At 37.2% G+C, this 24726-nt stretch overlaps 1 protein-coding gene across 1 annotated transcript in view; it reads right to left on the reverse strand.

Moving 5' to 3' along the window:
* RAB40C (RAB40C, member RAS oncogene family) overlaps window positions 1-24726 on the reverse strand; it is an 80694-nt gene that overhangs the window by 24290 nt on the left and 31678 nt on the right. Inside the window, exons 3-4 of the mRNA XM_072601608.1 lie at window positions 3043-3103; window positions 705-765 (exon numbers count right to left, since the gene is read on the reverse strand). Coding sequence (XP_072457709.1) covers window positions 705-765; window positions 3043-3103 — 122 coding nt within the window. The remainder of the gene's footprint in view (window positions 1-704; window positions 766-3042; window positions 3104-24726) is intronic.

A 24726-nucleotide genomic window follows, 5' to 3' on the forward strand; every position in this document is an offset into this window, starting at 1 on the left:
ACAGTAAATTCCATGAGTGGAGACTTTTATCTTCTCTGGCCCCTGGTCCAACTCTAATCACAGAAAAGGTAGGTAATGTAGAAGGTAACATCAGTTTTAATAACTAATCCAAAATCTGCTACATTTTCCACTACTGAAGAGAACTTGAACACATGTCTTGTAATCCCTAGACTAATGCCCCAAATATACCACTGTTTTTAAAATAAAAATTTTGGCAAATTTAAGAGTAAAGAAACCAATATTCAGCCAAAATTACAGGTTATCTAGATTTTGTTATCATCTCTGCAAGATTAACCTTGCCTAAGGGTCTACAATTCAACAGTTTGTGACACTAACTTGGTGGCAGAGGAATGAGAAAGAAAAATAAAAGGATCAAGAGAAGATGAAAGAAAACACTTAAGAGTAAAAGCCACCAAAAACTAACACCAATTAGTGACCACACTTTTTACTTCTGTCATTAATAGCAAACCAGAAGTTATGTGGCTACAACATCCTGCTCACCCCTAGCTCTTACTCCTTGAAACTAGTGAAGTGAGGAAGACTCACTTGAAAAGAAAACTCTGGTTGTGACAGACCATCCACATAAACTAATACAGGAAAGGATGGAACATTCTTAAAAGAGGATTAAACATGTACTTATATGCTTTAATTATGTCATGCTAACAATAGAAAATCAAGGACAAGAAAAAACTTTTTAATTTTACCTGAGCACCCCTGGAGTAGGATCTGAAAATGGTACAAAACCTCCCCTGACCGGATGTATCCCTGAAAAGCAAACAGAGTTCAGAAAAGTAACTACACAGAATACCTACAGCCCTGGCCATTTTTCCTTTTTCATTGTGCTCAATAGGCAGGAGGGTTCTGGCTCAGTGAACTAGGGAGATCAGAGGTAGGCAGATGGTACAATGGATACATCAGTGGCCTTGGAGTAAGGAAGATCTGAGCTCAAATTTTGCCTCAGACACTTGCTAGTTGAGTGACCCTCAGCAAGTTAATTAAACTCTCTCAGTCTCCATTTCCTCAGTTGTAAAATCGAGATGAGAATATTATCGATTTTACAGAATTGCTATGAGGATCAAACAAGATGCTATATGCAAAGCACTTTACAAACTGTAAAGTGTTATATAAATGATATTATCGCCATTATTATTAGATCTTATTTTGCATTTAACTTCACCAAAATTTTGAAAGTTGTTAAGGATTTCAGGTGGAAAGATTTCCTTGAAAGGACTAACATACAAAGGATGGGGACTAGCTCTTGTCTATTTGTCAATGATGCTAAAACCTGTCAATAGACAAATGTTGTCACTAATATTTGAACCACTTATCTCACAGGGTTGGTTTGAGCAAACTTTATAAATTATGCATATAAACCATTATGAATTACTGGATGAGAGGTATAGTACAGTTTAAAGGCAGGGAAATGGATGACTTCTCTTCCAGTTCCAAGATTAAAGGTTTTATTGTGCTATAGTAATACTATAGTTAAGACCAAGTACACATATTACTTCTATTTTTTTCCTTTGCAGGTTTTTGCTTTCCTTTGCTGTTTGACTGCCTGAACTGTTTATTTAATACACATCTAGTAGTATCTGCAGCAGCTACTTATTGGAATACAGTTCACTGAAAGTCTAACTCCATGGTTCACATTCTCAGAAATTGCCATGAAATATTTATTGTAGTATGGCAATGTTTCTTTTAACACATACTACATGTGGCAGCAGAGATGAAGAATTCCTGCTCTGTAGTGTTAATAAAGGAATAAAACTATTTTATGCTGTAAACATCAAACTGTGTCAAAATAATTTACATGGATGAAAAATCTAGCCCCTGTGATGAATAAAAACACTTTCTGGATAATTAATAATCTATTAATTAGGCTAGTCAGCAATCAATAAATTGATGGTCAGAAGTTTTTCTTAGTAAAGGATCCAAGACAGACCCGGAAAGGCAACTCCCCTGGCAAGTGAAAATCAACACTGATTGGTGGATGTTTAATGAGGAGGGGGGTTAAATGTCTTTAGCTCCTCTCTGAGAACATGGCTTCATCCTGAGACTCAACAGCCTCAAGGCCCAGGGGAGCAAGGGGAAGCCAACTCCTTTTAGACCTCTCTGGCTAGTTTTCTCCTTCTATGAGCTAGGTTGCTCTGAACTCTAATGGAGGGGACCAGAGACAAGGGGTTCCTCCTCTAGGCAAAGGCTCAACCAGGCTGAAATTAGGTATCCCAGGTGGATGAGGCCCAAAATTAAGGAATATGTGCCTTGAGGGCTAGGAAGAAATCTCATCACTCAATCACGCCCTTTGGAGGCTGACTGACCTTTTCAGGAGTTGGGTTTAAGAGTTCACAAATTAATAATTAGTTTTTAATAACGGTACAATATTAATCTCTCTCACTCCCTTTCCTAAAGTCTTTGGAATAGGCCAACAACTAGCACTGACCAATTGCCACTACGTCAAAAAACAGATGTCTAGGTAACATGACTGACCTAAGGCAAGTTACTTAACTATCCTGTAATTAGCCCCTCACTAATGCCTATTTCCTTAGCTGCTTAAAGACAGGTCTTTAGAAATATAGTCCCTCTTGATTTTCACTTTTTTCAAAGGATGATACTCTGGGGAGGGATGAAAAGGATGCCACTATTTTGAGTTTTTTTTCCTCTCTCCTCAATTGGACTTATCTCTTCCAGTTCTAAAAATCCTAGGATTCTAGGAAAAAATCATCACTTTTTATATTAAAGTGGAACTGGGTCTCTTAGTAATAAAACTTTTGAAGACTGGTTTCTGCAACAAGTTCTAGCATTACATAGTATGTTTAAAAAATAGGGACTTATTTTAAATGGGCTCCTCTGTACATAAGAGCCACCTTCTTGCATGTACGTATCTTCATTTTTATCACCTGATGAAATGAGGACATAGTTAAGTGTTTTACAGTTTCACTTCTTTACCTACCGACTTACCCAATCTTCAAAGGTGAATTATATGCTGCCACTGAATTAGACAGAAGAGCTTTCAACTACCTTTGTTCAGCAATATAAACTCACCAAAGTTCCAGCTTGACCCGTCTGCCATCCAGTAAAATTGTAGTTGTTTTATAGTCTATCCCTGTAAAAAAAAAAAAAAAAAAGAGAGAGAAATAAAAATCCAAATGAAGAGAATGGAGCACAAGGGAACCAGGCGGAGTCAGGACCCAATGTGTACTAAAAGCATTACCATTCTGCTGGGTCTGCAAAACTTTTTGGCAATGTAATTTTATCTTAGTGGTCTCAGAAAGAATGCTAGATTTGGAATGAAGACGACCTAGATTCTGCTACTTACCATCTATCATCTCTGGACCTCAGTTTCCTCATTTGTATAATGAGAGTTTTGAACTGGATGAGCCATAAGCTTCCTTTTCATCTCTAAATCTTATGAGCCTATGAATAGATATTTCTGCTATGCTCTCCTCCTCTCTCTGGAGCACTGGGGAGCACAAAATGAAAAAACGGCGAAGTCTCATTGGAGAATATCTTTGACTCTGATACTCCAACTACTTGTCTTCATTATTTTTCTTCAGACAACAGGCCTTTTTTTTTACACTACCCTCTCCCTCTTAAAAAAATGTATCAACAGAACAAAGTCTTAAAGACATCACTGAGAACAGAAGTATTAGATAATTATGTACTTCAGATTAATTTACTGTCAATTTAGAAATTCCCTGGCAGCTTTCAGTTTTAGATTTCCATATTTCAAAGTTTAAAAGCTCAGTCTTTTTTTTTACTTTTCATATTTGGTCCAACAGACCTAAAGTCATGTTCCTTTTCTTTGCTAACATAATGCGTTACATTATTTACTCACTTTTAAGAACAATCATATAGTTTGGAAGGTCTACCTACCTGGCTGAAATCTTCCCTAACACTGAGACCTCTCCATAACTCTCATAACATTTTATTCATTATGTGTACCACTCATTTGCCACTTAGATTGCCTTATATCATTTTTGTGTATATGTCTGATCTTCATAGCTACACTATGAAGTTTTTCAAGTAAAGTGTCTAATATGTTTTAAGTTGGAAAAGATATATTTATTAAGGAGAATAATATATTCATTGGATTTCATTTTACAAAATAAATTTTAAAAAAGTAAAAACATGCCATCTTTCTGTAACTGATGATTATCAGACAAACCCCTTCCTTGAATGATCTCAGACAAGATTTCCAAACTTACGGAACAACAGAGCAAGCTGTCAAAATCTGTATATTTCACATGTTTTACACACCAAATGATACCAACTTGATTTATTTCTTCAAAATCTTCAAAAACCATAGATTTCATAAACATTTAAATATGCCCTTTTCACTAGGTTCAGCCACTCCAGATTTATACAAAGCAGCACACAATAAGAACAGAATAAATGCTTTGACAATATGAAATCCTAGACTCTTAGCTAAAAAGCCTTTCACCTATTTATTGTTTGAACAATTCTTCCTCACATCTAATGTCAGTCTCTTGTGACAAACCACTCCCCACACTTTGACGTATCAAAAGTTCTCACAGATTACTTACTGAGTGCCCATATCTAGGAAATTTGAAGGATGTGACTTTTGTAGATGTAGATATAAAGGTTAAGTGTAGGTAACTGCAACTCGCCCCAAATATCCATTTATGTACAAGCATAAGTGTGCTTAGAATAGGGTATCAATTCACATACTTCTCACACAATGTAAGACATTATGATTCAGAAAGCTCCCCCCTTTTTGTTTTGATATAGTAGAAACAGTGCTGGAATTAGAATCAGAAAACCTAGGGACAAATCCCATTCACCTTCTTTATTACAAAGGCAATCTTAAGCAAGTCATTTAACCTCTCTAGGTCTCAGCTTCCTGATCTGCTAAATGAAAATGCTGGGCTAGATGACCTTTGAAGTCTCTTCTAATTGTAAATCTATACTTTTATGATCTTTCCCCTCACTCAACGAAGTTCCCCCCAAAGAGCTAAGCAAAATACCATAGTTTTAATAAAGTAACAAAAGCTATCCAAACCATTTTATAGAGTTGAATATTTTTTTGTTTAGTCAATTAGTCCAATTCTTCATGACCTCATTTGGGATTTTCTTGGCAAAGATATTGGAGTGGTTTGTCATTTCCTTCTCCAGCCCATTTTACAGATGAGAAAACTGAGGTAAAGGGGGTTAGGGGACTTGTTTAGGGTCACTCAGCTATGAAGTGTCTGAGGCCACATTTGAACTCAGGTCTGCCTGACTGTAGGGTCAGCATTCTATTGACTGTACCTCCCAGCTGCCCAGCTGAATTACTGTACCATAAAAAGTAACTATGAAGAATACAGAGAAGCACGAGAAAAGGTATATGAACTCATGCAAAGTAAAACAGGCAGAACCAAGAAAATATAACTAATTAAAAAAAAAAAACAATCCTCAAATACTAACTATGACTAAGCTTGACCCTAAGGAAGAAACACACACCTCTCCCTTTAGAACAGGATACATTTGGAAAAGTGATAAAAACAAAAAAGATAGCAACACAATTTTTAGAAGAGATATATATATGTTATATAGAGAGATATTATATATATATATAGGTACTGGTAATACCTATATAGGTATACCTATATATAGGTGTGTGTGTATGTATGTGTATATATATATATATGTGTATATATACGTGTGTATATATATATTCACATACACATATATACCTACACACACACACACATATGTATACCTATATATAGGTATATATTTAGGTACACCTATATATATCTATATATACCATATATAGGTACTATATATATATAATATATAGACATTATAAAGAGATATTATACATATAATACATATAAATTTGCCAGAGAAAGCCAACTTCCAAATGTAAAAATCCATTTTGCCAGCAGCACAACATAGAATTAGCACAGGAAATGCTTTAACCTCTTACTTGAATGGAGAAATCTATATGAATAAATCTCATATGATTTGCAGATAGTTTTCTCTATCAGGGAAAGTTGTGCAAGGCAACATTTATTTTACTGACATAAAGGCTTTTTTTGTGGACAGAAAGGATGGCTGCACGCTCTGAATGAGAAGTATTCATCAGCTTCAACTGCTTCAAACAGAGAAGTGGTTGATCAGAACTTACGTTTATGCTTTCATTTACAACAAAACAACAGGAAGGCCAAAAGGTTTTGCCAAGAGAGGGTATAACTTATGTGTATATGTAACAAGAGGAGCCTAGTAGGCAGTTCAGCTGGTCCATGTCCACCAATCTGCTCTGTCTCTTGGGGCTTGACCACGAAAATCTGCTTCCCTGCACGCAGCTGGGTGAAGTCGGAGGTGGGAAAACAAATGCATCAAAATGTTGCAGTGTTTTGAGGCCCTTTGAAGAATGGTACAAAATAAGCCTCTTCCTAGAATAGATTAATGAGTTTTAAGGCTTCTCAGTATTTGTTTCTGATACATAATGAAAAATAAATTTCCACTGTACCTTAATTGTGTTTTTATCGTTGGCTTTACTGGAAGGAAAAATCACGGAAGGAGATAATTAGGCTTCACGGATTATAAGGGCTGTGTTACATCCTTATCCACTCTAATTTCCAAGAATCAAGTCAAATAAAATAAATAACAAAATTTTAAAAATTGAACCAAATCAAACCAAATAGTTGCCAAATAGAATAGCCAGCTAAATCCTACCAAGAAGACTCAGTTCAGAGCAAGCACAGAAATAAACACAAAGTGGCTGTTCCTTTAGATCTGCATTTGCAACAGACATTGATCATTAACTTCACCTCTTACTTCATTCTGAAATGAGCACACATTAGGTAGAATCCTGGTACAGAAGAGGATTTAGCTGCTAAATTTTGCAGACAACTGGAATGCACAGCAGCAGTCACTGGGCTCTCAGACTAGATATCGTTTCTATATTTGGAATAGGCTTTTGGAAGAAAGGCACTCAATTCTATAAGAAAAGACTCTTAAGGTTTTTGGGTTTTTTGCCTATTGTTCTTACCAGTATCTAGTCACCTGCTATAAATTTTATTGCCAATAAAACAAGCAATGTTAGGAGTGGTCTGCTAAAGGAATTAAAGTGAAGTCCTGTTATAATGCTACAAAAAGCCATGCAACCTATTATCCTAAATTCTAACTACTTTTAGCATTTAACCCAGAACAGACAGTTTAGACATTATCTTTAATTGGACCCAAGTTATCAGTTTGGCTATGCTTTCCTATATAAAAATATAGTCTTAGATTCCTGGGTCCTGCCAATGATATAACAAAAGAAGTTCTTACATCACAAATGACAGCTCAGTTTACCACTGAGTACACCTCAATGCTTTCTCAGCGAAGGTCCCTCCAGTCACTTCTCTTTTTGACAGAATGCTAGATGGACTGTGAGTCTAGTTCAAGAAGACTTCTGCATTACAGAGGTGCCAAGTAGGCACAAAAGCTCTGCTCCGGGAGGCAGTAGAACAGGATGTTTCAGTACGTTCAGGGAATCTTAACGTTGCTAAAATGCAGGCTGCACTAGGAAACAGTGAAACATTATTAGTTGACACAAAAGCCAAACTGTTTTGAAATGCCACGTCCAAAGGGAAAAACAAAGGAAACTGGTTGTAGAGCAAGAGGTGCCTTATTGCTCCTGTAAAGGCTGATAAAACATCAGAGATTTAAATGAAACAGAACCTTCCTAGTGGTAAGAGCTGCTAAATATTATACTCAGTGAAGAAAGTTACGGCATCTCCTTTGGAGTTCTTTAAATGGCTTTCATTTCTGCTACACTTAGCTCCATACAAAGTATTTCCAGAGAAGGGTTCAAGTAAAATCACAAAGAAATCTAAAACTCACTATTTCAAAACATCTTGTGTTTAGAATTTCTCAGCAGAATGATTCAGGTTATTTTCCAAGTAAAAGAAATTTGATAATCAATCAAAAAGACTTTATCAAGTCTTTGATATGTACCAGGCCCTTGACAACTTAAAAGGGATGAACTTAACTCCATTCCCTTTCTAATGAGTGCTAGAGCTTGGAGTCAGGGTGACCAGAGTTCAAATCTGACCTCAGATAGTTGCAAGCTGTGTGACCCTGGGCAAGTCACTTAACTGCTGTTTGCCTCAGTTTCCTCATCTGTAAAATGGAGGTCATAATAGCACCTACCTCTTAGGGTTGTTGTGAGGATCAAATAAGAAAATAATTATTAAGGGCTAAGCATAGTGCCTGGCACACAGGAAGTGTTAGCCATTATAATAATTATTAGTATTGATAGGGATGAGGATATAAAAAATTATTATCCAAAATGATACATTAGGAGTCCGTCTTGCTGGGTACAGACTATGTTTGATTCCTCAAAACCATAGCTGTAATTTCAGAATCCCTCATCTCTAGCTAGAACTAGGTGAATATTAACATACTCCAAATCTTTTTTTTTTTTTTTTACTTTTTCCCCTTACATATTTTGTGAACACTTCTGACACTAAAACACATTTTGGGATTGCACAATTCTCAACTAATCAGGCCATAGAAAAGGCAATTAAATTTCAGTGACAGCTATCACACTTTTCTTGGACTTCCCGATTTAGATTTGGAAAGAGAAGCTGTTACCAACAGAGTCACTTCCTAATTTACCCCATTACAAGTTCATACTGTGTCCCACTGATGTGTGGGTATAATGAAGCCACGGGAACCAATGTTCCCATGACTCAGTATCTTGTCAACATCAAAACTCTGAGAGGAAAAAGAATAGAAAGAGTGATTATATCAGGGTTTGAACCGAAGAAAGGTTTTCATGCATGCTCAAGCACAAGATGACATTCCTAGAGAAGGGAGTTAATTTATTTCCTGACAACTGTATGGCACCTCTGTTCTCTTCCTTTCCTATCCCGATCTTACATCTGGATAATTTGTGGGTAACCAGTCATTTGGGTTGGGGCTGGAAAGAATGAGTTGAATAAACTGATCCACTGACTCCATCTCTGCCTCTTTTTCCTTCTAGTTGGAACAGCTGCACTGAGGTTGATTAGGTCATTTTCTTTTCCTCTCATCTAGTTGACAAGGCAAGTAAAGTGATGTCTCCAAACTGCACTGTTGAAATAAAATAAGAGGGTAATTGCTGTAACAGGCTACAGTTTCTTCTCAGTCCTGAAGAACTGCACTGTTTATCATAGTAAAACAAGCTCCATTTGTAAGTCTTCCAATAACTGCCCATCACCATTGTTAAAGTACACATGCACCTTAAATGAAATATCAGAGGGTAAAGTTTCAAACTCCAGACAGTCAGATGGCTTACTTCAAACGAAGCCCAACTATGCTCTACTGTCTATAATTAGAAGTTAATTTTCATCTGGCTAGATGCATCAATCCCATCACCTTAACAAATCCCTTTGGCAGTGGCATCTCAGAAAAAAGTTATGTTCTGCGTCTATCACTAGATGTCGCTATTGGAAAATAGCTCTCAGTTTCTGTGCTATTTTCTCAGTTTCCTCATAACAAGCTTTTTCTTACCTCCTCCACCTCCAACCAAAGTGCTATCTGCTTCTATTCTGGAGTGATTTGGGGAAAAACACAATTGCTTATTTAGGTAGTATGTTTACAACTGGCTTTTCTGTGGTCATCTGAGAAAGCAATATTCATCAAACAATCAGAAAAGTGCACTATCACAGCAGCATGAAGAGCCTTAATCTTCAAACCTATTTCCTCCGAGGCACGCTCTGACCACTAAACTAATGGGAAGAAAGAGACGTTTGCCAGACAGTTTACGTTCCGCCTCACTGCACTGAGGTCCCACATTCTTCCCCAGCCAAAACATCTTCCTCGACTATAAAAGGATGGGGTTGTTCTAGATCATGGTAGCACTGAATACTACAAATGGGGCTACACAATGTCTGTGGGTGCTTCTATGTGACTCCTTCCAAGGTTGGGAGTTCAGAGGGAAAGGAATAAAGTAAGGTGCACACAAGGGTGGGGGAGAGATAGGGGAATCACCAATAACTGCCAGTTTGTCTATTGTCCGGATCAGGGGTTCCTAACTTGCAGTCCAAGAGCTTAAAAATATTTTGACAAAAATACTTCACTATAACTGATTTCCTTGGTAATCCTATGTATCTCATTTCATACATTTAAAAACATTATTCTGAGAAGGGATCTATAGGCTTAACCAGGCTGCCAAAGAGGTCCACAACACAAGGAAGGCTAAAAACTCATGATCTAGATCAGAAGTGCCAAACTTGTGCTGAGCAGACTAAAATGTAATTGAGAAATGATTAATGAATAAAAATGCAATAAAACACAAATAATGTTGGTTTACGGTTTTCTAAGTCAATGTGTAAACCACAGAGATATCTCTATGAGTCTGCCACCAATGCTATAGATGATCTAAGTTTCTTTTTCTCTAGCTCTAGGATTCTGATTCTATAAATGAGCATTTTGGTTCTACTGATGCTTTTTTGGAAGAGTTCTTCCCCTGACTTCTTTTCCTTCTCTTACCTCCAAATGTTCAAAGCTTATAATGTAAATTTCTTCAGTGTTCTCCCCTCATAAGCTATTTACAAAGAGTAGACACTAATACACGACACGTATGGTTTATTGCACCATTACAACACCCAATTGCAACCTTTTAATGCATTGAGTTTAAATTTTTAAATATTTTGAGTTCTGAATGTTTTATTAATTTGGGAAGCAATTAGAGCATAAGGTGCTCTAGATTTATCATAATCTTCCTTTATGTACATTGGAATGTGGCTTCTCATCCCTCCTTGGCTAGTACACCATTTTTCTCTGACCCCTGTGCCCCATCCCCTATATATTCATGACAATCTACACTTGTTTTATATCCTTTTCATAATATAAGCTCCCAAATGACAGGAATTACCTTTTGTAATAAGCTCTTAATAAAAGAAAGCAAGCTCTTAATAAAAATTCATTGATTGATTTACTTGTCTAATCCATTAGAACCTGAGCTTGAGGGCAAGCACAGTCTTTGGCCTCTTTTTGTATCCACAGAGCTTAGCACTGTGCCTGACACATAGGAGCTGCTTTAGGTGGGACATCTAAGTACTGCAGCGGATTTGGACTTTCCAAATATCTATTTCTACAGAAAAGCAGGTGGAAGATACTCTGAAAGAAGACTTGAGAAGCTGGGGAGACTAGGAAAAGCCTCACAAAGTAGGTGGGATTTGAGCTGTCTTGAAGGAAGTCAGGGAACAGGTAGATGAAAAGGAGCAGAGCATTCTAGTTGTGGGAGCGAGCTAGTATGAAGTCAGTGTCATGGCAAGGCTCCGCAAGTAGACCAGTAATGCTGTAACCCAGAGTGTAGAGGAGAGGAAGGTGTGAGACTGGAAAGGTAGAAAAACACCTGTTTATGAAGAGCTTTAAATGTCAAACAAAGGAGATACTACTTGATCCTAAAGGTAACACAGAACCACTGGAATTCATTGAGCAGTTTGGCCTGTGCTTTAGAAAAACAATGTTGGTAGCTGAGAAGAGAATGAAGTGGGGAGACTTGAAACAGAGATGTCAGTCTGTTGTTTGTGCTTAGTTTTCAAAGAGGACCAATGACATCACAGGGCGATGTCCTGACTCATGAACTGGATTTAAGTGTGGCACACCTGCACCAAGGAGTCAGCTTTACTCTCTTTCAGTTATAGAAGTCCAGTGGCAAGACAAAAAGTCAGGATGACTGGAGATGGCCCAGGATGCAATGGTTGACCTTGGCATCTCTTATGTCTGACCAAGCCCTAAGCTCTCCACAGGGCCTGTTTTAGCCACCCATTCCACCAGGGGAAGTCTTGAGGTGCTTGGAGTAAACACCTCTCTAACTCACTGATGGGTTTGTGGCCTGTCAGTTATCCTCAACCTGTCTTAGCCCATCTGCTGAGATCGTTTACTGTGGGTTACTGCAGCAACCATGCTGCACATGCTGTAGCTTCTTGAAGCCACAGGTGACTGTCCAATGCCAGGTGGACACCAAAAGGTAAATGAGCAGCCCTGAAAGGGGCTAAGCAAGCCCTCACACCAGAAATACTAGTCCTCCTATAAGGCAATTGAGATAGTCTAGGAAAGAGGTGATGAGAGTCTGAACTAGGATTATTGTACTGTGTGTACCGCAAGAAGGGGACATAAATTAAAGATGTTTTGAAGGTGGAAGGCCAAGGTTTGGCAATGGATTGAATATGTGGGAAGTGAGCAAGAATATTAAGGATGACACTGAGGCTGCAAGCCTGAGTAACTGGGAGGATTGTGATGTCTTCAATAGTAATAGGGAAGTTGAAAGGAAGAGGAACATTTGGATAGAAAGTGAATGAGTTCTGTTTTGGACATTTAGAATTTGGGATGTAGATGGAATATCCAAGGCAGGAAGAACAAAAGAAAATGCTGAAGTAGGGTTGGAGCTCAGAAGAAAGGATAGGGCTGGACACACAGATGTGGAAACATTCAAATGAAAAAGCATAAAGGATTTCTAAAAAAAATTATAAAACCACCTTAGTCTTACCAGATAACTGGCAGATATCTATTTCTCCAAACAGCAGACAGTAATTAGCCCAGAAGGTGTTTTGTCTCAGACTCTGCGGACATGTAAGTGTACTACAGTGGATTTGGACTTTCTTCTGCTACAGACTAATAACGATGAGGATGACCCACTCAGTCTCCAGAGAGGGAATCATCAGACACTAAGGGATGGATTATTCCTGCTAAGCAACCTAGCATAAGCTGCATTCTTCTCTTCTTGCCAAGAGATAAAAACACTTCCTGAATAACTGAGCTACTACTAAAAAGTCAGACAAGGTAAGATCCTGGAACACAGAACTTCATTTGTGAGACCAAGATTCACTTAAAATAGAGCATGTGCAATGTCACCTGCTCCCCATGAGAAATAAGAAGGATCAAACTAGGAATGATGAGGATATTTTCCTAAAAGAAACTTCTGAAAATTACAGACTAGGACTTTAAATATCAGGACAGTCCTTAAGCTGATCAGGAGTAAATTGGAAACATTTACTCAGAAAACTATGACCATGGTCACGAAGGGAATTAAGTCTGTCTCCTTTTTGCCCACAATTCCTCTATTTACCAAATTGGTACTACCAGAATTAATAGACTGTGCTTTAAATGTGTTAAAAGTTAATTTTTTACTTACTGTAAAATATAAATTTCCAAAGAGGCTAACAAATCTCTTTAAAATGGCAAGAAATCAGGTCAATAAGAAAACTATGTTTCACTTAAAAACCATTTGGGGAGAAATCAATATTCATGATAAAAGTGTTAAGTTCCCTAGTTGTTTTGAACAAATGTTTCTCCAGTTGATTTTATGCAACTTATAGACAAAGAAGTAATCTGTGACCTCTTTCCCTCACTAAATTTAGAAATATTAGATCCACTGACATTCCTTCTAATACTGGGGAGAGGGAGTATGTGAGTTACCTGAACTCCCTACTCTAATAAGCCAGTTATCAGATCAGACAATTCTCAGGCTGTCCAGCAGGAATTCCCTTTCCATCCTTCCCTCCTCAAACTCCCTGGCCCCCGTGAAGGACACAACTTAAACTCAACCTCCTTTTCCATGATTTCTCTCAACTCCTGTAACTGAAAGAAAATGTAAGTCTTTAACAGCATTTTTTGAGAGACAGAACAGAGAGGGAGGTGTTGAAACAAAAGGGGCAATGGTAATGAAGGAATTCTACCAGTTTCTAAATTGAAGGGTACTTGGCAGTGATAGGGAGTATGCTCACACAGACATTAGAGAACAAGCACCAGACTGAGGGTAGAATCGCTACAAGTAAATCTTCTCTATTTACAAGACAATTCTGCTTCTATCATGCATATTAGGCATAGGCTTTTTTCCGCCTTCAGTTATCTTTTTAAATTTTTATTAAATTTCACAAATACCAAAAAAGAATATTTTCATACTCAAAATACAGAAAAAGAAGCTTATATGTGAAACCAAAAAAATCTCTTATATACAGCTTGCCTTTAAAAAGAAAAACAGAATCCTTTAAACAAATAAAGGCAGTCAAGCAAATCAAATCCATACTTTTGCCATGTCCAAAATTATGCCTCCTTCTGCAGGTCTGGTTCTAAAAGAGTTATTTCTGAATGGTAACATTATAGTTTTTAAAAATAACTACTACTAAGGGAAGACATTCTAAACAGTAATATATCTGCTCAAACCAGACATCTTCTGAAACACATCTCTTTGGTCCAACAGTCTTAATCCTATTTAGCAGCTGGGGAGAAAAACCACTTCTTGCAGAACCTAGACAGGTCCAGCCTATGCCCTCTGAATAGCTAATAAAAAACGGGCACATATGCTGTACTTGGAAACATGCATTCTCTGGGAGCCAAATCCTCAGGGAAAAGTTGCTGTGATTGTATGCATTCAATTCAAGCTTCCAAAAGGTTCCCCTCCTCCATTCTGTACAGAACATTTATTAAAATAAACCTCTCTCTTCTTTGTACTGAATCAGTAGAGTCACAATTGCACCCTTGCATGTTGAACTCAGGATTATAGGGGTTCATTTCCCACCTGCATCCTGTTTTTATAGAGTGCAATGTCTTGTCACATGCCTAACCCTCTGACTAGAAGTGTTAAAGCACCATACTAGCTAATTATAAAACTGGGGAGGCCTATTCAGCAGGTGAAGTCTGGTCGTTAATAGCATTAAGCGTGGGTCATTGGCTAATTCTGTAGGATATGAGTTTATAGACAAATATCCAAAATCTGAATGTTAAAAATGGTTAATCACTTGGAATTCTTCCTTGGTGAATGCTGACGATGGCATGCTTGTCATTTAGAGGTCACTTGTGAGCCATTTGGGTGCCTGAGGCAAAGGATTTCAGAAAGGAGCCAGATGGTTCTTCTCTCTGACACACTTGGATTGTCCCAACTCCTCAGTAAAAAGAACACATGTAATTTCAAGCACAGTTTAACCAGTGAAGACGCTGTCATTCCCTTCAAGTTTCAACTCAATTTAGCATTTTGTTATAAATGGAACTATTTCTTTCACTGCATGAGATGCTTACTAGCAAAACTGAATATCATTCAACTAATTAACTTAACACTAACTAAAGCTAACTTTTCCAAGAACTTCATATTATTAATGATAGTCTCCCCACAAAGTTTGCTCTGTTGTCCTGCTGATTAAAACTCAAGTCTTCTCTTTGCAACGCTGCTCTTGGAATCTCTAAAGCAGTTGGTAGTTACTAAGGTATTGCCTAGAAACAGGCTTCCACAGATACTGCAACTTTGCATGTTACATAAAACAGCTGAAAACATCCCCTAGTGACTGTGGATTTATTACTAACGGCATTAATGCCAGCAGAGCAGCTCAGTCTTCAACAATAAAAGGAACAAAAAAAATTCTTTGGGAGGAAGGGGAAGTAGAATGTAAGAATGTCAGATCTGCATACAGAGAGGCTTGGGTATCAACGGAAGTCCTATCCAGGCATTCAGGTAAACTGGATGATCAGTTAGGTCTTTCCATCTCTGGGATTTATGTCTATCTCCATCTTTTCATATTAGAATTAGATTTTCAAAACAACAACAAACTGAAGGGGCTAAGAGCAGGCATAAGGCTTTATTGCAGAAAGCTCTTCCCAGATGACAGTCCTCACCTTCATCAAAGGCTCATCGCAATTGTCTAAGAGTACTTGAACCGTTATGCTGTACAACAAAGGTCAATTTTTAAAAGTATTGACATCATGATTTTTTTGAATAGACTCTAGGATATAGCCAATGAAGAACCCTGAGGAATAAGAGTAAAAAGAATCAAAAAACTGTGTAACAGGAAGACACAACAGACTGGTCATGCGAAAAGGAAGGGTGACAGATATAGGGCACACACCAACAGGAAGACATGAGGAATGTCTCCCCAACATTAGGTAAACACTTCTGAACTTTTGGGAAGACACATGGGATGTAAGCACGAATGGACTGTCACCTTCTATTATTGGAGGCAACTTCCACAATCCCCCAGTAATATAAAGGGGTGGGGGAAGAACATTTTCTAATCTTGTCTTTGGGGTTAAGCATGGTCATTTTTCCCTTGTTCCTTCCATTTAATTTTATGTATTGTTTTCTTAGTTCTAATCACTTCACTCTGCATCGGTTCATATTAGTCTTTCTATGTACCTCTAAATTTTTCATAGTTATCATTTTGCACCATTCAATATTTCATTATATTCAGCACCAATTCATTTTACCACTCCATAATCAATGGACATGTACTTTACTTCCAGTTCTTTGTGACCACAAAAAGTGCTGCTATTACTCTTTTGGTGTGTATGAGACCTTGCTTTGTATCTTTGGTCTCCTTGGGACACATCCCTATCAGTGGGATCTCTAAGGTATCAAAGGCTATGAACGTTTTAGTAATTTTCTTAGCATAATTGCAAACTGTTTTTCAGAATGGCTGGACAACTCTAACAACAGCCTATTAGTGCGCCTGTCTTTCTACAGTGCCTCCTTCATTGACTATTCCCAACTTTTGTTATATTTGCCAATTTTGGGGGTATGAAGTGAAATTTCAGTGCTATTTTACTTTGTATTTCTCTTATTAGTGATATGGAGCAAGCCTATATATGGTTGTTAGTAACTTTGCAATTTTTCTTTTAAGAATTGTTTGTTCCTATCCTTAGACCACTTCTCCAAAGGGGAACAGCTCTTGGTTTTATACGTCTGGATATATATGTGCATATCCTATACAATGCATATTTTGAATATCGGAGAAAATTGGATATGAAGATTTTTTTTCTATACTACAGCTTCCCTTCTTGTCTTAGGTGTGGTGATTTTGTTCCTACAAAAGTTTACCATTTTCATATTTTATCTTTTGTGTTTATTTCAACCCAGTGATAGATTTTAAAACTCTATATCAAATACTTGTGAAAGGTATTTGATATGGCTCTTTTAAAAAATGTTTATGGCTTATTACTATTCAGGCCATAGATTCATTTTTGAGCTTATTATGGCTTGTGATACAGGATGATGGTTTAGAACTAATTTCTCCCTGCTTTCTAGTTTTTCCAGCAGTTTTTGTCAATAAGGAGTTCTTTTCCAAGTAATATATATTAGTCTTACTGAATACTAGCCTCCTGAATTCAGTCGTTAGCTGCTTTGCTTTAGGCAGAAAAAGAGTTTCGATATAAGTCTTGATAAATGAAGTTCACTACTTCAGTGTTGTACTGTTGTGCCAGGTTTGTGATGTTTTCCAAACTTCTTATCAATTTCCCCTTTCTGTCAAGATGGTCTGTTTCTTGTAATGGAATACTATTGTGTTATAAGAAATAATGAACACGAAGACTTCGAAGAAGCCTGGAAGGACTTATGTGAACTGATGCTAAGTGAAAGGAGCAGAACCAGGAGAACTTTGGGCACAGCAACAACCACAGTGTGCATGGAATTTTTCTAGTAGACTCAGTACTTCATTGCAATGCAAGAACCTAAAACATTCCCAAAGGACTCTTTGAGGCAAAATGCCTTCCACATGCAGAGAAAGAAGTACGGAACTGGAACGCAGAATAAAGTGGGATATTTTTCTCTTGTGGCATGTTTTGTTTTGGTTTATTTTTTCTCATGGTTTCCCCCATTCATTTTAATTCCTCTATGCAACATGACTAATGTGAAAATGTGCTAATAAGAATATATTTATAGAAACCATATAAGATTATATGCTGTCTTGGGGAGGGAGGGAAGAGGAAGGAGAAAATCTAAGACTTATGGAAGTGATTTTAGAAAAATGAAAACAATAAATTAATAATTTTAAAAAGATGGTCTGTATCATACACCAATTACAAAATTGCTTCTGATGATTCTATGATCACACCCAAATGTTTTTCATCATATTTCCCTCACTCCTGACCCTAGTTCCTAGATTTCCTAATATAAGTACACCTTTAAAAATATATAAAAAGTCTATAATGCCATTCAAACCCACTCCTCCTCCTTTTAACCTGTTCTTTTCCTTTCACGTAAGGTTCCAGATATGGGTCCCATACCAAGTCTCACCAATTACTTATGAGGTCAAATTTGTTTCCTTACATTCCCTATGCTTGTCACTCATACTTTGCATATTTGTGTAAAGATAGAAGAGGCCGAGTTCTACTGCGAGCTCCTTTCTTGGATTTTGTTTTCTGTGATTGAGTCTACCACTATTCTTCATCCTACATTTTTTAGCTACTCTCTAAAATATCTCACTAGATAGATGGGCAGTTTTCTCTTTCCCCTCTCCTTTTAAGATTAAATTTGTAAAACTCTAAGCAAATACTCCACCACTATGGCCACAAGTCTATCATTCCTATATTTTAAACAACAACCTAGAAATCCAAAAATCCATAACCAGCTGCTCATTTTCTAAATTTTTCTTTCTTTCCTGAGGCTCCTATCTTTGAGTGTCAAGAGTGATGAAGCCTTCACTTGTGTCCCTAAGATTTTCAGTTTTTTGCCCAATACTTCATAATACACAGCAGTGTTTTCTAGATGCCTTCTGCAGTATCATTTGAGCCACATGAATAACCAGAAGGGGATAACAGTCATCAAAGATTTATAAGTGTTGGGAATTTTGGGAATTCTCTTTCTCTTTTTTAATTTTGAAAATTTTAACTTAAAATACCCCAAAAAGAGCAGTGCTATACCTAAAGCAAACACAAAAGAGGACTGTATATGAAATCTTAAATCTCCATTTTACAATGTTTTTCTTAGTGAGTATGTAATAAATTCTTCACATCATTTTCAAAACTGTCCTACTTGTCTATGCTTTCTTCTGTTCTCTTCTGTGTAGTTTACAAAATATTATAATAGCCTTCTTCTTGAGAGCATTACTATTAACTTGCCCCCTACTACTAAAATCAAGAAAAGGAAACAAACTTGTAACAAGTATAAGTCAAGCAAACTGAATCACTATAGTGACCACCTTCAAAAATGTATGGCTCTGCACCTTGTGCCAACCACCTGTCAGAATGTGGGTAACATGATTTTCAACATAGGTCCTACTGAAACATAGATAATCATTGCATTGATCAGAGTTCTTACTTAAGCATTCGAAGTTGTTCATATAATGCTGCTGTCAGTCAACACTACCCTGGATTCTCTGAGACCATTCCTTTCATCATTTCTCATGGTGCAGCAAAATTCTATTACATATTTGCCACAATTTATTCAGCCATTCCCCAAATGAGGAGAGGCAAGCTAAAATACTGCCTTATGGGCAAGTTATTTTCTTTTCTTCTCCACCTTCCCCCTCTTCCTTTAGTTTTCTCTCCATAATCAAGAGCTTTTTTTCCCCGCTTACAGCTATTCCTATCACTCACCCTCTTAAACTCTCTTCCAATTTGTTTCCCTGTTGAGTTTAATAAATTCTAAACCAAACCATTCCCTTAAGGCACTTAAAGGCAGGGAGGGGAATTAGACAACATGTCCATCAATAATTAAACAATAAAAATATGGGCCTTAAGACACTAATAGAAAAGACAGGTAACATTGCTATTGCTGCCACTTACTCTGTGTTTGACTTTGGAGGCAAGTCATTTACAGTCTCAGTTTTTTCCTCTCTAAATTGCTAATGAAAATATTAATACTGTTGACCTCACAGAGAACTTGTTCTGAGTACCAAATGAGAATGTATTTTGTGACCATAAAGTGCTATACAAATGTGAGTTATTAGTGTATCTGTAGGAAAGTCTTCTCATTGGAGAACCCTCTACTACAGAAACTTATCAACATGATATTTATTGTATCTGCACTGGTCCTTAGAGACCAAACTTCCGGACATCAATGAGATTTGGCAGCTCTGGTGTGTCTAGCATTCTGGCAATCTATGGCATTAACTCATGGATTCTGTAAAGTAAACAGGTTTCAGATATTTGAAAATGTGCACTGCGTAAGTTTCAACCAAGAATGTTTTGCTTGTATTTTCAAACCACATTCCATGCAACATCAGTTTCATGGGATAGCTCTCAGCCTTTCTGTTTTAAAAAGAAAAATCCTTTGGCATCCGGTAAAACCTATGGTTCACTTCTGAGAATAATATTTTAGGATTTATAAAATATAATTTCTTGGTCACATAATCAATAAGATAAACATTTCTCCAATCTTTACAATTTCTCAAATATCTTCAAAAGACAGATTTTGTACAAGAGATAAAACACTTTCAGCTATCTTCGTGATCTAAGGCACTAAGAACCCAAGAGATAACAATTTAGTAAACTAATAGCATAGAAGGCCACACAAGTACCTAACACACTCAACTCAGCATCTGCTCCCCTCACTGCCTGCCACGCTACAGCTGACCAGGGGCTCAGAACAGAACCCAGCTAAACACTCCTGCCTCCCTTCCCTCCCCTATTTCTAGTTCCAGAGAGTCAAACTATGTGGATGAAAGAGTTGAGGAAGAGAAGGAGAACAATCATTTATATAACAACTATGCTCCAGAGATCCTCCAAACAATCCCGTACTATCATTATTTACATTTGGAGGAAACTAAGGTTAAGTGACTTGCCCATGGTCACAAAGCTAGTAAGTGTCCAAACAAATTAAGCCAGATTTGCATTAATGTCTTACTGTGCCATCTAGTTGAAGAAGTTTGCTCAATCTGCAGGCTGTGTTTTGTCCCAAAACAGCTCAGTCAGAGAATTTGAGAAGCAGAGGGAACTGGGGTAGGATATAAGTGTACCTGAAGGGCCCAGTATCCAGCTGGGGCCAGGTCTATTTGTCCGGAAGTCACTTAAGGAAGAGACCAAGGCTGGTGAACCATGAAAATGAAGTATGAGGAGGCTGAGGTGGCTTTAAGATCCAGCCTCCAGGGAAAATACCATCAGAGGAGACAGAATGAGAAAAATATAACTGAAATTACCAAAGATTATAGGAAGAAGAAAACTCAATTCAAGACCTTAAGCATAAGTTGATAAGCAGAAGACATTAATATCTGACAGGAATATGGCCTCCAGATCAACCAATCAGACATCTATGAATAAATATTGTGAGACAAAGGAAAATTAATCAATTTCTAAAGAGGCAAAGGATCCTATGGATTCCCAAGACAGTACAGAAACAGCGAAAGATATTCTTGAAAGGCTTAAAAGAAAAATAAGAACTCTGAAAGCAGAATACATGATCTGCATAGCAGAAGTTAATTGGCAAAATAGAAAAACTTGTAATCATTGTGGAAAGTCTAAAAGAAAAAAAGATTACTTATTGGAAATGCAAATATACATGGAAATGAAGGACAACCAGGAAGAAGTAACAATAACCTGAACACCCTAATGTAAGAAATAATACAAGAAAACTACCCAGAACTTCTGAACACAAAAAACCAAAGTGCTAATCAAAAGAACCCATAGATCGCCTCCAGGAAAAAAACCTGTGCCAAGCCAACTCCAAGATACATTAGTGGTTAAATTTAGCAATTCTACTGATAAAGAACAAATCTTGCAAACAGCAAGAAGGAAAGACCTTTACGTATAAAGGAAAGAAAATCTGAATAACACAAGATTATTCTGTCCCCACCAAAAACTGCAAAAGGGAATGGAAGGTGTTCTGAAGAGCAAAGTAGCTCAAGATGCTATTCAAGATGATCTACCCTGAAAATCTGAGCCTGGTGAAATAAAAAGGATAAAAGAGGGAGTTGAAATATGCATGAATGTATAAAATACATTATTACAAAGGAAATAATTTATATTGAAAGTTATCCAAAAAATTTAATTCACAGATGCCAGGTAAGAACCCCTGTTTCCCAGAGACAGAAAAGTGTTATTAATATAACCCATTTATTTCAGAAAAACCTGGAAAGGCTTACACAAACTGATACAAAGCGAAGTGAGCAAAACCAGGAGAACATTATATACAGTAATAGCAGCATTGTGCGATGATCAATTGTGGTTGACTTAGCCCTTCTCAGCAATACAATGATCCAAGACAATTTCAAAATACTCATGATGGAAAATGCTCCCCACACCCTGAGAGGGAGCTGGTGGAGTTTGAGTGCACACTGACACACACTATTTTCACTTTATTTTTTTCATAGTTTTTTCCTTTTGTTTTGTTTCTCCTTTCACAATATGACTAATAGGGAAATGCTTTATATGATTGTCCATATCTAACCTATATCAAATTGCTTACCATCTTAGAGTGGAGGGAAGGGAAAGAAGCGAGGAAACTTGGAACTCAAAATTTCATTTTAAAATGAATATTAAAACTATTTAAAAGAAAAAAATTTAAGATCCATCTTCAAATATTACAAAACACAAAACACTTTTCTTTTTTTGTTTTTTTATTTTATTATTTTTTTAAAATTATTTTTTAATGTTTAACAATCACTGCCATACAATTGAGATTTTATCCCCTCCACACCTACCCCCCACTACCCCCCTCCCTCCCCACAACTGCATACAGTTCTGTATCGGTTCTACATATACTTCCTATTGAGTACATTTTCACTATAGTCATGCTATGTAGTCGGACTAAAATAAATGGAAGAAATCATATAACAAATCAAAACATGATACACAAACACACATACACAAACATGATCTGCTACATTTTGCGAATGACTTCCATATTTCTTTCTCTGAGTGTGGAAGGCATTTTGCCTTAGAGAACCACCATTGGGATTTTATTTTTTTTTTTTAAGAAGTTCTTGCGTTACTACAAAATTCCAAGTCTACCAGAAAAAACTCTCGCACACTGTGGTCGTTGCTGTGCACGAAGTTCTCCTGGTTCTGCTCCTTTCACTCAGCATCAGGTCATATAAGTCCTTCCAGGCCTCTCTGAAGTCTTCTTGTTCATCATTTCTTATGGCACAATAGTACTCCATTACATTCATATACCATAATTTATTCAGCCATTCCCCAACTGATGGACCTCCCCTTGACTTCCAGTTTTTGGCAACTACAAAGAGTGCTGCTATAAATATTTTTGTACATGTGGGACCCTTTCCCATTTTTATGATCTCTTGGGGATACAGTCCTAGTAGCGATATTGCTGGGTCAAAGGGTATGCACATTTTTGTAGCCCTTTGGGCATAGTTCCAAATTGCTCTCCAGAATGGTTGGATGTGCTCGCAGCTCCACCAACAATGAATTAGTGTTCCAACTCTCCCACATCCTCTCCAGCATTTATCATTTTCTTGTTCTGTCATGTTTGCCAGTCTTATAGGTGTGATATGGTACCTCAGAGTTGTTTTGATTTGCATCTCTCTAATCAACAGTGATTTAGAGCATTTTTTCATATGATTATAGATATCTTTAATTTCTTCCTCTGAAAATTGCCTGTTCATATCCTTTGACTATTTATCAATTGGGGAACAAAACACTTTTCTTTACAGAAAGAATATAAGATAAGTATCCAACCAATGTTACATAGTAAGTGACAAAGGCAGGTCCCTTGACTCAGTTCAACAATCTTTTCAACCCATAAGGATGCCTCTAATGGCTGTAGCACACTCATTTAACTCTGCTAGTCAGGTCTTCTCCCTGAAAAGAAACTGGGATTCTGGGTTATAAACCATAAAAATTAGTTACATGAGGATAGTGTTCAGCTCTCATGGTGCCCCCAGTCTCTACTCCATGAATACTGGTACTGAGTTTCCCAATTATACAGTGCCACTGAATCACTCTTTAGGAGTGAACTAGTTTAAATGATGAGTCCCTAGAAGAGAAGAAACTGAACACAAAGCAACTCCCAAGTTTCAGGAGGGTGCGGAAATTACTCTACCAAATTGCTGACTGAACCTTAAAGGGCAAGAATATCATTACCTAAACTGCTGACTCAGTCACCTTTAAAAATGGTTTTGCAATGAATACAAAAGAAGGCAATATTGGAGAAAAAAGGAATTAAAGACGAAATTTCAACTTTTATTTTTTGAATACTGTTCTTCACTAGTCATCATCTTAGTAATTTGGAGCTATAACTATAAGAAATCCATTTTCTTGCATAACAATTTGATCACACTGGGAAGTGGGAGCTGTAAAAGAAAGCTATTCTGAGAAGATGGAAAAACAAAAAGGATGGCCCTGCTCTAAGCCTGGAGTGAACATCAGGAACGGGTGTCTGTCATCTTTCTGCAAATTCTGTTTTTGGCAGCAGGAAGAGATTTAATACCTTCTCTGTGAAAATCTAATCGTGTTTTCAGATTTCAGCTTAGAATCAAATTTTCAAGACCAATTTGTTCATGAGGCTGTCTGCATCTCCATTTGTGATTTCACCCATTTCTTTCAGTTCAATTATCACTTCTCAAACCTATATCTCTCTCTCCTCAACTCTAGTCCTGTACCTCTAAATGTCATGGGACAGTTTCACTTGGATTCCCCACTGGCACCAGAAACTGAGCATGTCCAAAACTGAATTCATATCCCCTCAATTCCACCCCACCCCAAACCTTTTCTGTTCCTCCAAATTTACATATTGCTTCTGAAGGTGACACTCTTATTACTCAGGTTCATAACCTGAGAGTCATCTTTGAGTCTTCTACCCCCATCCCCCATCCCAAATAGTTGCCAAATCATTGTGATTCTATTTCCACAATATTTCTTATATCCATCCCCTTCTCAACATTAACATGATTACTACCCTAATTCAAACCCTTATGACTTGTCATCTAGCCTACTGTAATGATCTATTATACTCTTTGTCACCCTTCTCTCTCCTTTCTTATTTATCCTCTAAAAAAACTGCTTAGGCATAGAACTGGCCATCCCCTGATCCTCCATTCAATGGAAACTGCTCTCTCTAAGACTATCAATGCCCTTTTAATTAAC

This window comes from Notamacropus eugenii, chromosome 1, assembly GCF_028372415.1.
Source record: "Notamacropus eugenii isolate mMacEug1 chromosome 1, mMacEug1.pri_v2, whole genome shotgun sequence".
In the NCBI taxonomy this organism is placed as follows: domain Eukaryota; kingdom Metazoa; phylum Chordata; class Mammalia; order Diprotodontia; family Macropodidae; genus Notamacropus; species Notamacropus eugenii.